Here is a 12,670-nt window from a genome sequence, read left to right as displayed (position 1 = left end):
TACCCCCTCTCTCCTGTCTCATATTTAAACCACAGACATAATTGAGCTTCAGCTTTTCAAAGACACACAGACATGGGCTCCAGTGTGAGAGCCACCATATGGCTGTGCCAGCGGGCCTCCAGACCCTTCCCTCTCCCTCTCTAACGGATGCTGGTGTTCTTTATCAAAGTGATTCCTCATCGTCAGCATGATGTAGCCGCGTCCCCTGTCCACTTCCACCCTCCCCTCTGGGACCAGCTGCCGGCGGTGTGAGCAAGCCTGGACCCTGTTCAACCCCCCCCCCCCCCCCCCCCCTCTCCTCTCTTATTCCCTCACCCCTCCATAGCATCCCTGTCAACCAGGGAACCAGCCGCTGTCTCCATCTCCCCTCCCCCTTCCCTCTCGGCCCTCTCCTGCCCAGCCCCGCTCCCTAACAGCGTGCTACCTGTCAGCCAGCCTCCTCTCTCAGCCCATCACACCCTGGCCTCGAGAGCTTCCAGGGCTCCGTGCGGTCACCGTCCCCCGCTGTCGGCAGCCCTCTGCCAGGAAGGCTAGTGGAGGAGGGCAGGGCATGGTGGCCGTGGGGGCTGGCAGCCCACGCAGGGGGAAGGTAGGGTGGGGATGGGTCGTTACAGAGCAGGAGGGATGGTGGGTTCTAGAGGAGAGGAGGGCTGGTCTGTAGTGCTTTTGGCATGCCCACATCAGTGTCTGGCCAGCTGTTCACCTGTCACTCCTCACCTGTCAGCCCAGACCATTGGAGCTGGCCTGTCAATCATACACACATCTCAGGGAGAAGTTTTATACTCCTTACAGATGGGGAAGGGAACACTCAATGTTAACTTTGATAGTGAGGGTGGGGTGAGTATGTGTCAGTGTGTGTGTGTGTGTGTGTGTGTGTGTGTGTGTGTGTGTGTGTGTGTGTGACATGGGCGTGTGTGTTGTCGTGTCTTTGGCATCATTAAAACTGAAGACTTATTTATCAAATAACTCTCTGTAAGTATTATTACGCGATTAAACAGATTAATCATGTAACTGTAATTAACTAGGAAGTTCGGGGCACCAAGGAAAATATTCAGATTACAAAGTTATAATTTTTCTAATAAACTTTCAGATATTTTAATATCTGATCAATTAGTCTTCGAATTAATGAAATAGTATTTACCTCACGTTAGTCTCATTCCAAACGTTGTAAAGTGTTATTTATTTGCACGAACCCAGTCTTCACTATGAGTCATCCATACATCAATTGCCTTAAAATCATTTATTTACTAACTAAGTAATTCACAGAAATATCAAACAGTAGATATGGTTACAAGGAAATGATAGGAGAATGATAGGAGAATGTTCCCTAGTGGGCTAAACCGGCATGGCGGCTTGTTAGACAAAAGGGGAGTGGGGGGTCAGCTGAGGAGACACTACAGAGTTGAATATTATAACAATTTAAATGCTAATCCTTTGCACATGAACGCTCACTCATTCGGGAACAATTGCAATCAATCAATATATTTACGCTCAGTGTGTCGTCGGGATCTCTGTTGAAAAGTTAGTTTCTGTTGGAGAGTGTCCGCCCTCTCTCTCTCTCTGTCGTGGTTAGAATGGATAGTTCAGAGTGACATTCATTCATGTCGTTATAGAATGGATGTTTCGGCGTTTGTCGGTCTTCGCGTTCAATGACACCGAATTCCTAGCTGCAGACTAGTAATTAATATCAAAGACTTGTTCTTATTCTATCGGTATCAATAGTCTTAAGAGTTTAACCACGTGGTATGGATAAAATATTCAGCCATCTACTCAAACCTTAGCTTATACTCAGGTCTCTACTCAAACCTTGGCCCTCTCGTGGTAAGCTGGTCTGCAACCTTTAGCCATCTCGTAATTGAGGTAAGCTCGTTCTGGTGATAGAAAACACAGGTGGAGGTTTTATTTGGGACACAGAAAAAGTCTGTTTCATGACGCCAGGTCCTGTCTGTGCCCCTGGGAGTGTGCCAATGACTTAGTGAAACTTTTTAGGGAATTGGAGTTTCCTTCATTAAACAGTCCAAAATCACATTACACAACCTCAGTCATTCATCTTATACAACAATTAGATGTAAGCCTCATAACTGAGGCTATTGTATAAAAAGCGTTATGGTAATGTGGTCGAATTGTCTCCCATGAGTTTCACAAAATTGTACCAAACGGACCAGTTCGTAGCTGGGTTCTTCTCCGATCTTTTATACCTTCTCCAGAACATAAATGTCGTTCGGTTCTCCAGTTCTGTGAGGAAGAAGAAATTCATTTGTTCTATACTGTCTGGCCATGAGGCAGGATCTTCCCTAAGAATTTACGACCGGCCCCCCGGGTGGCGCAGTGGTTAAGGGCGAGGTACTGCAGCGCCAGCTGTGCCACCAGAGACTCTGGGTTCGCGCCCAGGCTCTGTCGTAAACTGGCCGCGACCGGGAGGTCCGTGGGGTGACGCACAATTGGCCTAGCGTCGTCCGGGTTAGGGAGGGTTTGGCCGGTAGGGATATCCTTGTCTCATCGCGCACCAGCGACTCCTGTGGCGGGCCGGGCGCAGTGCACGCTAACCAAGGTTGCCAGGTGCACGGTGTTTCCTCGCTCGCTGTGTTCAGAAGCAGTGCGGCTTGGTTGGGTTGTGTATCGGAGGATGCATGACTTTCAACCTTCGTCTCTCCCGAGCCCGTACGGGAGTTGTAGCGATGAGACAAGATAGTAACTACTAACAATTGGATACCACAAAATTGGGGAGAAAAGGATGTAAAAATTCAACAAAGAAAGAATTTACGACCTCTCTGACCACAGCAGCCTGGTTGTAAGGAGACAGACAGAGAGAGATGGTACAGAGGTAGGGAGGTGGTACTCGCTGTGTCCAAAGAGGGCAACGTTGTGACAGTGTGTAGGAGGAGGGAGAGTTGTGTGTGTGTGAGCTTGTATGAGTTCATTAATATGTGTCTCCTGTATTTGTCCACACGGTATTCATATTCCCAGTGTTTGTCATGTATCACGTCCTCTCTATCCAGAGGGGGAATCAGATTGAGAAGATAGAGAATGTGGAGACTCTGAGAACCCTGCAGGTCCTGGATCTGTCTCTGAACCGCATCAGCAGTCTGTCAGGCCTGCAGAATCTCCATCTGCTGGGCTCCATCAATCTGGAGAGTAACCTGGTGAGACACAGTCCATTCCTTAATGTCCTGCTCTCTTGTCGACCTTGGTTACCCTCCCTAATTCCTTAATGTCCTGCTCTCCTGTCAAACTGGAGAGGTACCTGGTGAGGCACAGTCCATTCCTTAATGTCCTGCTCTCCTGTCAACCTTGGTTACCCTCCCTAATTCCTTAATGTCCTGCTCTCCTGTCAAACTGGAGAGTAACCTGGTGAGACACAGTCCATTCCTTAATGTCCTGCTCTCCTGTCAAACTGGAGAGGAACCTGGTGAGACACCGTCCATTCCTTAATGTCCTGCTCTCTTCTCAAACTGGAGAGGAACCTGGTGAGACACAGTCCATTCCTTAATGTCCTGCTCTCTTCTCAAACTGGAGAGGACCCTGGTGAGACACAGTCCATTCCTTAATGTCCTGCTCTCTTCTCAAACTGGAGAGGAACCTGGTGAGACACAGTCCATTCCTTAATGTCCTGCTCTCTTCTCAAACTGGAGAGTAACCTGGTGAGACACAGTCCATTCCCTAATGTCCTGCTCTTGTCTCTGCCACTGTCTGCATGGTACCAATGGCCAGTATCACTAAACCACCTAGCGACTGTATACCAGGAGCTGAGTGATAAAGCTATTCCACTGCATCAACTGATATATTGGCTGTGGTATTACATTTAGTTTTAATAGTTTTAAAGGATTTATTCTTGATCCAAGCATCTGATCTTTTTTCTGTATGAAATACTGTTCTCAGATCAGTGAAATCAAGGAGGCCACACACATCCATGACCTGTGCCTGCTCCGGGAGCTGAATCTGCAGAGAAACCTAGTCCAGGTAGCTGCACTGCACCTACACCCAGAACACATCACTAAACTAACAAGTTAGCTCCCTAATGATGTCTGCTTCCTCTGTACTGACAATAGACATGTCCATGCTGCTTCTTTCACTGTTGTTTCAACCCCAGGAGCAACTGGACTACAGACTGGCAGTGATCTTCCTCCTTCAACACCTGACTGGCCTGGACCAGGAGAAAGTCACAGTAGAGGAGAAGGCAGGTTGGATGTATGAGATGGTTATCAGTGATGGAACTTAAGGATTTTGGGCCGGGCTAGTAGACTGCCACTGGCCAGCCGGGCTAGTAGACTGGTGCTGGCCAGCCGGGCTAGTAGACTGGTGCTGGCCAGCCGGGCTAGTAGACTGCCGCTGGCCAGCCGGGCTAGTAGACGGATGCTGGCCAGCCGGGCTAGTAGACTGGTGCTGGCCAGCCGGGCTGGGCTAGAAGAATGGCGCTGGCCAGCCGGGCTAGTAGACTAGCGCTGGCCAGCCGGGCTAGTAGACTGGCGCTGGCCAGCCGGGCTAGTAGACTGCCGCTGGCCAGCCGGGCTAGTAGACTGGTGCTAGCCGGCTGGCTAGTAGACTGCCACTGGTCAGCCGGACTAGTAGACTGGCGCTGGCCAGCCGGCTGGCTAGTAGACTTGTGCTGGCCAGCCGGCTAGCTAGTAGACCACAATTGATACTAGCCTACAGTAGGTCCAAAATCTGCTGGGTGAAGATGGAAAAGACAACATTTCTCCTGCATCTCGGGCTAGCTTGGTAATGCTCTATTAGATGTCCATCCCTGTGTGTAATACTGTGCCTATAGGAAGTGGAGGAGGGGCATCAATAACTGAGTGGCATGTTTTGCTAATTGGGACAGTGAATGCTAACCTGGTATGTTTTTATTTACAACAGTGGTCATCTGTCAGGATCTGTAGAGGTTTTATAACATAGGTCAATGATACAGTTGAAGTCTGAAGTTTACATACACTTAGGTTGGAGTCATTAAACTCGTTTTTCAACCACTCCACAAATCTCTTGTTAACAAACTATAGTTTTGGCAAGTCGGTTAGGACATCTACTTTGTGCATGACACAAGTAATTTTTCCAACAATTGTTTACAGACAGATTATTTCACTTATAATTCACTATATCACAATTCCAGTGGGTCAGAAGTTTACATACACTAAGTTGACTGTACCTTTAAACAGCTTGGAAAATTGTCATGTCATGGCTTTAGAAGCTTCTGATAGGCTAATTGACATAATTTGAGTCAATTGGAGGTGTACCTGTGGATGTATTTCAAGGCCTACCTTCAAACTCAGTGGCTCTTTGCTTGACATCATGGGAAAATCAAAAGAAATCAGCCAAGACCTCAGAAAATAAATTGTAGACCTCCACAAGTCTGGTTCATCCTTGGGAGCAATTTCCAAACACCTGAAGGTACCACATTCCTCTGTACAAACAATAGTGCGTAAGTATAAACACCATGGGACCACGCAGCGTTCATACCGCTCAGAAAGGAGACGCGTTCTGTCTCCTAGAGATTAACGTACTTTGGTGCGAAAAGTGCAAATCAATCCCAGAACTACAGCAAAGGACCTTGTGTAGATGCTGGAGGAAGCAGGTACAAAAGTATCTATATCCACAGTAAAACGAGTCCTATAGCGACATAAGCCACTGCTCCAAAACCACCACGAAGAAAAAAACAGACTACGGTTTGCAACTGCACATGGCGAGAAAAATCTTACTTTTTGTAGAAATATCATCTAGAACTGTTTGGCTATAATGACCATCGTTATGTTTAGAGGAAAAAGGGGGAGGCTTGCAAGCTGAAGAACACCATCCCAACCGTGACGCACTGGGGTGCTTTGCTGCAGAAGGGACTGGTGCACTTCACAAAATAGATGGCATCATGAAGTTAAAGTTTGGTCGCAAATGGGTCTTCCAAATGCACAATGACCCCAAGCATACTTCCAAAGTTGTGGCAAAATGGCTTAAGGACAACAATGTCAAGGTATTGGAGTGGCCATCACAAAGCCCTGACCTCAATCCTATAGAATGTGTGGGCAGAATTGAAAAGCGTGTGCGAGCAAGGAGGCCTACAAACCTGGCTCAGTTACACCAGCTCAGTCAGGAGGAATGGGCCAAAATTCACCCAACTTATTGTGGGAAGCTTGTGGAAGGCTACCCGAAACGTTTGACCCAAGTTAAACAATTTAAAGGCAATGCTACCAAATACTAATTGAGTGTATGTAAACTTCTGACCCACTGGGAATGTGATGAAAGAAATAAAAGCTGAAATAAATCATTCTCTCTACTATTATTCTGACATTTCACATTCTTAAAATAAAGTGGTGATCCTAACTGACCTAAGAGGGAATTTTTACTCTGATTAAATGTCAGGAATTGTGAAAAACTGAGTTTAAATGTATTTGGCTGAGGTGTATGTAAACTTCTGACTGTACATACGTTACTTCTAGATAGGACTGACTTGAAGTAAGATATTTATCGGCAATGTCACATATGAACGTCTCCCCCTGTGTTCCCCAGGTGTCTGCTGTGAACATTGTTACATATGAACGTCTCCCCCTGTGTTCTCCAGGTCTCAGCTGTGAACATTGTGACATATGAACGTCTCCCCCTGTGTTCCCCAGGTCTCAGCATATGAACGTCTCCCCCTGTGTTCTCCAGGTGTCTGCTGTGAACATTGTTACATATGAACGTCTCCCCCTGTGTTCCCCAGGTGTCTGCTGTGAACATTGTTACATATGAACGTCTCCCCCTGTGTTCCCCAGGTGTCTGCTGTGAACATTGTTACATATGAACGTCTCCCCCTGTGTTCTCCAGGTGTCTGCTGTGAACATTGTTACATATGAACGTCTCCCCCTGTGTTCCCCAGGTGTCTGCTGTGAACATTGTTACATATGAACGTCTCCCCCTGTGTTCTCCAGGTGTCTGCTGTGAACATTGTTACATATGAATGTCTCCCCCTGTGTTCTCCAGGTCTCGGCTGTTAACAAGTACGACCCTCCTCTGGAGGTAGTGGCAGCCAGGGAGCACATGAGTCACATGGTATACCAGCTGATGCAGCCCCAGGTCATCTACGATAGGTAAAAACAGCACGATCCGCCAACTACCCTGACTGGACTATCCTTCTTAGAACACGACTTTTAGCCAATCAGAAGTCGATACGATGAATATTCTAAATAAAGCTTACATACTAAATGAACTTGTTCTGGCAATCTTTAAAAATGAAGAAACGTAGCTTTTCTGACATTTATACTCTATTTATACATCATAGAAACTGACCTATCCGTGGCCTAGAAAAATCTGATTTTTCTGATTGGCTTGTTGTCCTGAACAATGGTAAAGTACCTCCTAGACTCTTTATCCTTGTGCTCTCCCTCTCTCTAAATGGTGTACTGTGTCATCCATGTGTTGCTGTGTGCGTGTGTCCCAGCACTCTGCCCAGTCTTGACTCTCCCTACCCCATGCTGGTGTTGACTGGGCCCCAGGCTTGTGGGAAGAGAGAGCTGGCCCACAAGCTCTGCCGAGAGTTCAACGACTTCTTCGCCTACGGGTGAGTCCCAAGGGCCAAATGGTACCCTATTTCCTACATAGTAGTGCACTACTTTTGGCAAGCTGTGGCCAAACTCTGGGGGCTTGTGTGCATCCATAAAGCACACTTTTCCATATATAGTGCACTACTTTTGGCCAGCTTGCTTCTCGCATTTTGTGCTCATTAGAATAGACTTTATCAAAGGATGCAGTTACCTTAAATATGAGAAGGCCTGGTCACAGAGGTGAAGGCTAGGGTTAGGGTTATTGTTTAGGATGGTACTAAATATATTTCACGAGGATCCCCTCTGGTTCCCCATCCATAGATACATGATACTTCCACACTGTTAAACCAGATGTTCAATACCTCCAACACATGAGCAATGGGGAGTGATAAATAACAAGGTTCCCCACCACGGACAATAGAAGAAATAATAAGCAGTAAATAGTGGTAGAGAGAGCACGAACACTGGAGCGCTGGAATCAAAAGAACATCTGCTGGACATGACTTGTCTATGGCTCTCACCTTACGCTGGTTTCAATAGAAACCTATACACCAGGGTTCTCTATCCCTGTTCCTGGAGAGCTACCCTCCAGTTGGTTTTCACTCCAACCCTGTTCCTGGAGAGCTACCCTCCTTTAGGTTTTAACTCCAACCCTGTTCCTGGAGAGCTACCCTCCTGTAGGTTTTAACTCCAACCCTGTTCCTGGAGAGCTACCCTCCTGTAGGTTTTAACTCCAACCCTGTTCCTGGAGAGCTACCCTCCTGTAGGTTTTCACTCCAACCCTGTTCCTGGAGAGCTACCCTCCTGTAGGTTTTAACTCCAACCCTGTTCCTGGAGAGCTACCCTCCTGTAGGTTTTCACTCAAACCCTGTTCCTGGAGAGCTACCCTCCTGTAGGTTTTAACTCCAACCCTGTTCCTGGAGAGCTACCCTCCTGTAGGTTGTAACTCCAACCCTGTTCCTGGAGAGCTACCCTCCTGTAGGTATTCACTCCAACCCTGTTCCTGGAGAGCTACCCTCCTGTAGGTTTTCACTCCAACCCTGTTCATGGAGAGCTACCCTCCTGTAGGTTTTCACTCTAACCCTGTTCCTGGAGAGCTACCCTCCTGTAGGTTTTAACCCAAACCCTGTTCCTGGAGAGCCACCCTCCTGTAGGTTTTCACTCCAACCCTGTTCCTGGAGAGCCACCCTCCTGTAGGTTTGAACCCAAACCCTGTTCCTGGAGAGCTACCCTCCTGTAGGTTTGAACCCAAACCCTGTTCCTGGAGAGCGACCCTCCTGTAGGTTTTAACTCCAACACCAGTTGTAACTAACCTGATTCAGTTGATCAACCAGCTAATTATTAGAATCGGGTACGTTAGATGAGGGTTGGAGTGAAATCCTCCGTGAGGGTGGCTCTCCATGAACATGTTTGGAGAGCCCTGCTCTACACACAGACACACGCACACACACTTCCTTCTACATCCCCGAACCCAGGGGAGGTCGCCCCATCCCAGCCCCTGTCCTCTCCAGAGCTAACGTAAAAAACAGTTAACATACTTATCCCTCCAAAATGACAAGAACCTGTTGATGTGGCCATGGAGTGCTCCACTTCACCTGGGTAGTGGAGTTGGTGTGTGTGTGTGCGCTTGTGTGCATCAAAGCGAGTGTGTGGCACGTGTCCGTCTATATGTCTAGTCTGTCCGTTATTCTGTCTCGGTGTGTTGCAATACCATTATGATCCTTAGGAGCTTTTGATTATTTTAAATGTTGGATTATTGTGCGCTTGTTGACATTTACTGCATTGATTGATAGGAACATAAGCAGTTCGCTGCAGCCACAACACCTGCTAAACTGTGTACATGACCAAGGAAGTTGAGTTGCTAGCTTGAATGTATTGCTGTATTGCCATTGGAACCATTTGTCTCTTGTTGTCACAGAACCTGCCATACCACCAGGGGTCCCTACTTTGGAGAGGAGGATGGGAGCGACTACCATTTTGTCACGGAGGAAGACTTTCAGAACATGATTCACATGGTACATGTTTGAGATTGACTATGTTGCTGTGTGATTGAGCAGAATTACTGATCAACAAATCACCTTGCATCCATTGTTTGATTAACGTTAGCTATTCTGCCCCTCGCTTTGCTCAAACTGATCCCCTCAAACACACTGATAGTGTGTCAGTCTCAGATTCATTTAAATTCTTTCTGTTCGTAAAGATAAAATGTGAAGGTTAAACAAGCCATGGGTAGCCCTGTCCATGACACCACATCTTCATCGTACTTCAGAATTTAAATATACAGTGTCTTCGGAAAGTATTCAAATCCCTTGACTTTTGCTACGTTACAACCTTACAAAGCCTTAGAAATCTACACACAATACCTCATAATGACGCAGCGAAACAGGTTTTGAGAGTTTCTTGCAAATGTCAAAAAGTAAGATTTACATAAATATTCAGACCCTTTGCTATGTGACTCGAAATATAGCTCAGGTGCATCCTGTTTCCATTGATTATCCTTGAGATGTTTCTACAACTTGATTGGAGTTCACCTGTGGTAAATTCAATTGATTAGACATTATTTGGAAAGGCACCTGTCTATATAAGGTCCCACAGTTGACAATGCATGTCAGAGCAAAAACTAAGCCATAATGTCGAAGGAATTGTCCGTAGAGCTCCGAGACAGGATTTTGTTGATGCTCAGATTTGGTGAAGGGTACCAAAACATTTCTGCAGCATTGAAGTTCCCCAGGAACACAATGGCCTCCATTATTCTTAGATGGAAGAAGTTTGGAACCACCAAGACTCTTTCTAGAGCTGGCCGCCGGCCAAACTGAGAAATCGTGGGAGAAGGGCCTTGGTCAGGGAGGTGACCAAGAACCTGATGGTCTCACTGACAGAGTTCTAGAGTTCCTCTATGGAGACAACCATCTCTTCACATCTCCACCAATCAGGCCTTTATGGTAGAGTGGCCAGACAGAAGCCACTCCTCAGTAAAAGGCACATGACAGCCCACTTTTAGTTTGCCAAAAGGCACCCAAAGACTCTCAGACCATGAGAAACAAGATTTATCTGGTTTTATGAAACCAAGATTGAACTCTTTGGCATTAATGCCAAGCGTCATGGTTGGAGGAAACACTACGCTGAAGCATGGTGGTGGCAGCATCATGCTGTGGGGATGTTTTTCAGCGGCAGGGACCAGGAGACTATTCCGAATTGAGGCAAAGACGAACAGAGCGAAGTACAGAGAGATCCTTGATGAAAACCTGCTCCAGAGCGCTCAGGACCTCAGACTGGGGGCGAACGTTCACCTTCCAACAGGACAATGACCCTAAGCACACAGCCTAGACAACTCAGGGGTGGCTTCGGGACAATGTCCATTCCAGCCAGAGCCCGGACTTGAACCCGATCGAACATCTCTAGAGAGACCTGAAAGTAGCTGTGCAGCAACCTGACTGAGCTTGAGAGGATCTGCAGAGAAGAATGGGAGAAACTCCCCAAATAAAGGTGTGCCAAGCTTGTATCGTCATACCCACGAAGACTACGAAGGCTGTAATTGATGCCTAAGGTGCTTCATCAAAGGGTCTGGATACTTACACTACCGTTCAAAAGTTTGGGGTCACTTAGAAATGTCCTTGTTTTTGAAAGAAAAGCACAAAAAAATGTCCATTAACATAACATCAAATTGATCAGAAATACAGTGTTGACATTTTTTATGTTGTAAATGAGTTGTAGCTGGAAAAGGCAGATTTTTCTTATTTTTTTTCTTTCTTTTTTTTCTACATAGGCGTACAGAGGCCCATTTTCAGCAACCACCACTCCATTGTGTTAGCTAATCCAAGTTTATCATTTTAAAATGCTAATTGATCATTAGAAACCCCTTTTGCAATTATGTTAGCACAGTTGAAAACTGTTATGCGGATTAAAGAAGCAATAAAACTGGCCTTCTTTAGACTAGTTGAGTATCTGGAGCATCAGTATTTGTGGGTTCGATTACAGGCTCAAAATGGCCAGAAACAAAGAACTTTCTTCTGAAACTCGTTAGTCTATTCTTGTTCTGAGAAATGAAGGCTCTTCCATGCGAGAAATTGCCAAGAAACAAGATCTGGTACAACGCTGTGTACTTCTCCCTTCACAAAACATTGCAAACTGGCTCTAACCAGATAGAAAGAGGAGTGGGAGGCCCTGGTGCACAACTGAGCAAGAGGACAAGTACATTAGAGTGTCTAGTTTGAGAAACAGACGCCTCACAAGTCCTTAACTGGCAGCTTCATTAAATAGTAACCGCAAAACACCAGTCTCAACGTCAACAGTGAAGAGGTGACTCTGGGATGCTGGCCTTCTAGGCAGAGTTGCAAAGAAAAAGCCATATCTCAGACTGGCCAATAAAAATAAAATATTAAGATGGGCAAAAGAACACAGACACTGGACAGAGGAAGATTGTATAAAAGTGTTCGGATCACAAAGAAGAACATTCGTGAGACGCAGATAAAATGAAAAGATGCTGGAGGAGTGCTTGACACCATCTCAAGCAAGGTGGAGGCAATGTGATGGTCTGGGGGTGCTTTGGTGGTGGTAAAGTGGGAGATTTGTACAGGGGAAAAGCGATGTTGATGAAGGAAGTCTTTCACTCCATTTTGCAAAGCCATGCCATACCCTGTGGACGGCGCTTAATTGGAGCCAATTTCCTCCTACAACAGGACAATGACCCAAAGCACAACACCAAATTATGCAATAACTATTTAGGGAAGAAGCAGTCAGCTGTCTATAATGGTGTGGCCAGCACAGTCACCAGATCTCAACACTATTGATCCGTTGTGGGAGCAGCTTGACCGTATGGTACGTAAGAAGTGCCCATCAAGCCAATCCAACTTGTGGGAGGTGCTTCAGGAAGCATGGGGTGAAATCTCTTCAGATTACCTCAACAAATTGACAACTAGAATGACAAAGGTCTGCAAGGCTGTAATTGCTGCAAATGTAGGTTTCTTTGACGAAAGCAAAGTTTGAAGGACACAATTATTATTTCAATTAAAAATCATAACCTTGTCAACGTCTTGACTATATTTCCTATTCATTTTGCAACTCATTTCATGTATGTTTTCATGGAAAACAAGGACATTTCTAGGTGTTACCCCAACCTTTTGAACGGTAGTGTATGTAGATGTGACATTTCAGTTGTGTTT

The 12,670-nt window shown here is 46.2% G+C and overlaps 1 protein-coding gene across 4 annotated transcripts in view; it reads left to right on the top strand.

Moving 5' to 3' along the window:
* LOC110500996 (leucine-rich repeat and guanylate kinase domain-containing protein) overlaps positions 1-12,670 on the top strand; it is a 31,688-nt gene that overhangs the window by 2,453 nt on the left and 16,565 nt on the right. For 3 of the 4 annotated variants that reach the window (XM_036945074.1, XM_036945075.1, XM_036945077.1), the window contains exons 7-12: positions 3,000-3,143; positions 3,880-3,960; positions 4,091-4,177; positions 6,949-7,055; positions 7,406-7,525; positions 9,427-9,523. In XM_036945074.1, the coding sequence (XP_036800969.1) occupies positions 3,000-3,143; positions 3,880-3,960; positions 4,091-4,177; positions 6,949-7,055; positions 7,406-7,525; positions 9,427-9,523 (636 nt within the window). The remainder of the gene's footprint in view (positions 1-2,999; positions 3,144-3,879; positions 3,961-4,090; positions 4,178-6,948; positions 7,056-7,405; positions 7,526-9,426; positions 9,524-12,670) is intronic. The other variant, XM_036945076.1, reaches the window with a different exon arrangement.

Source organism: Oncorhynchus mykiss, chromosome 15 (genome assembly GCF_013265735.2).
Source record: "Oncorhynchus mykiss isolate Arlee chromosome 15, USDA_OmykA_1.1, whole genome shotgun sequence".
NCBI classification, from domain to species: Eukaryota; Metazoa; Chordata; class Actinopteri; order Salmoniformes; family Salmonidae; genus Oncorhynchus; species Oncorhynchus mykiss.
Note: the sequence above shows the minus strand (reverse complement) of the source record. Positions and strands in the feature narration are given on the sequence as shown.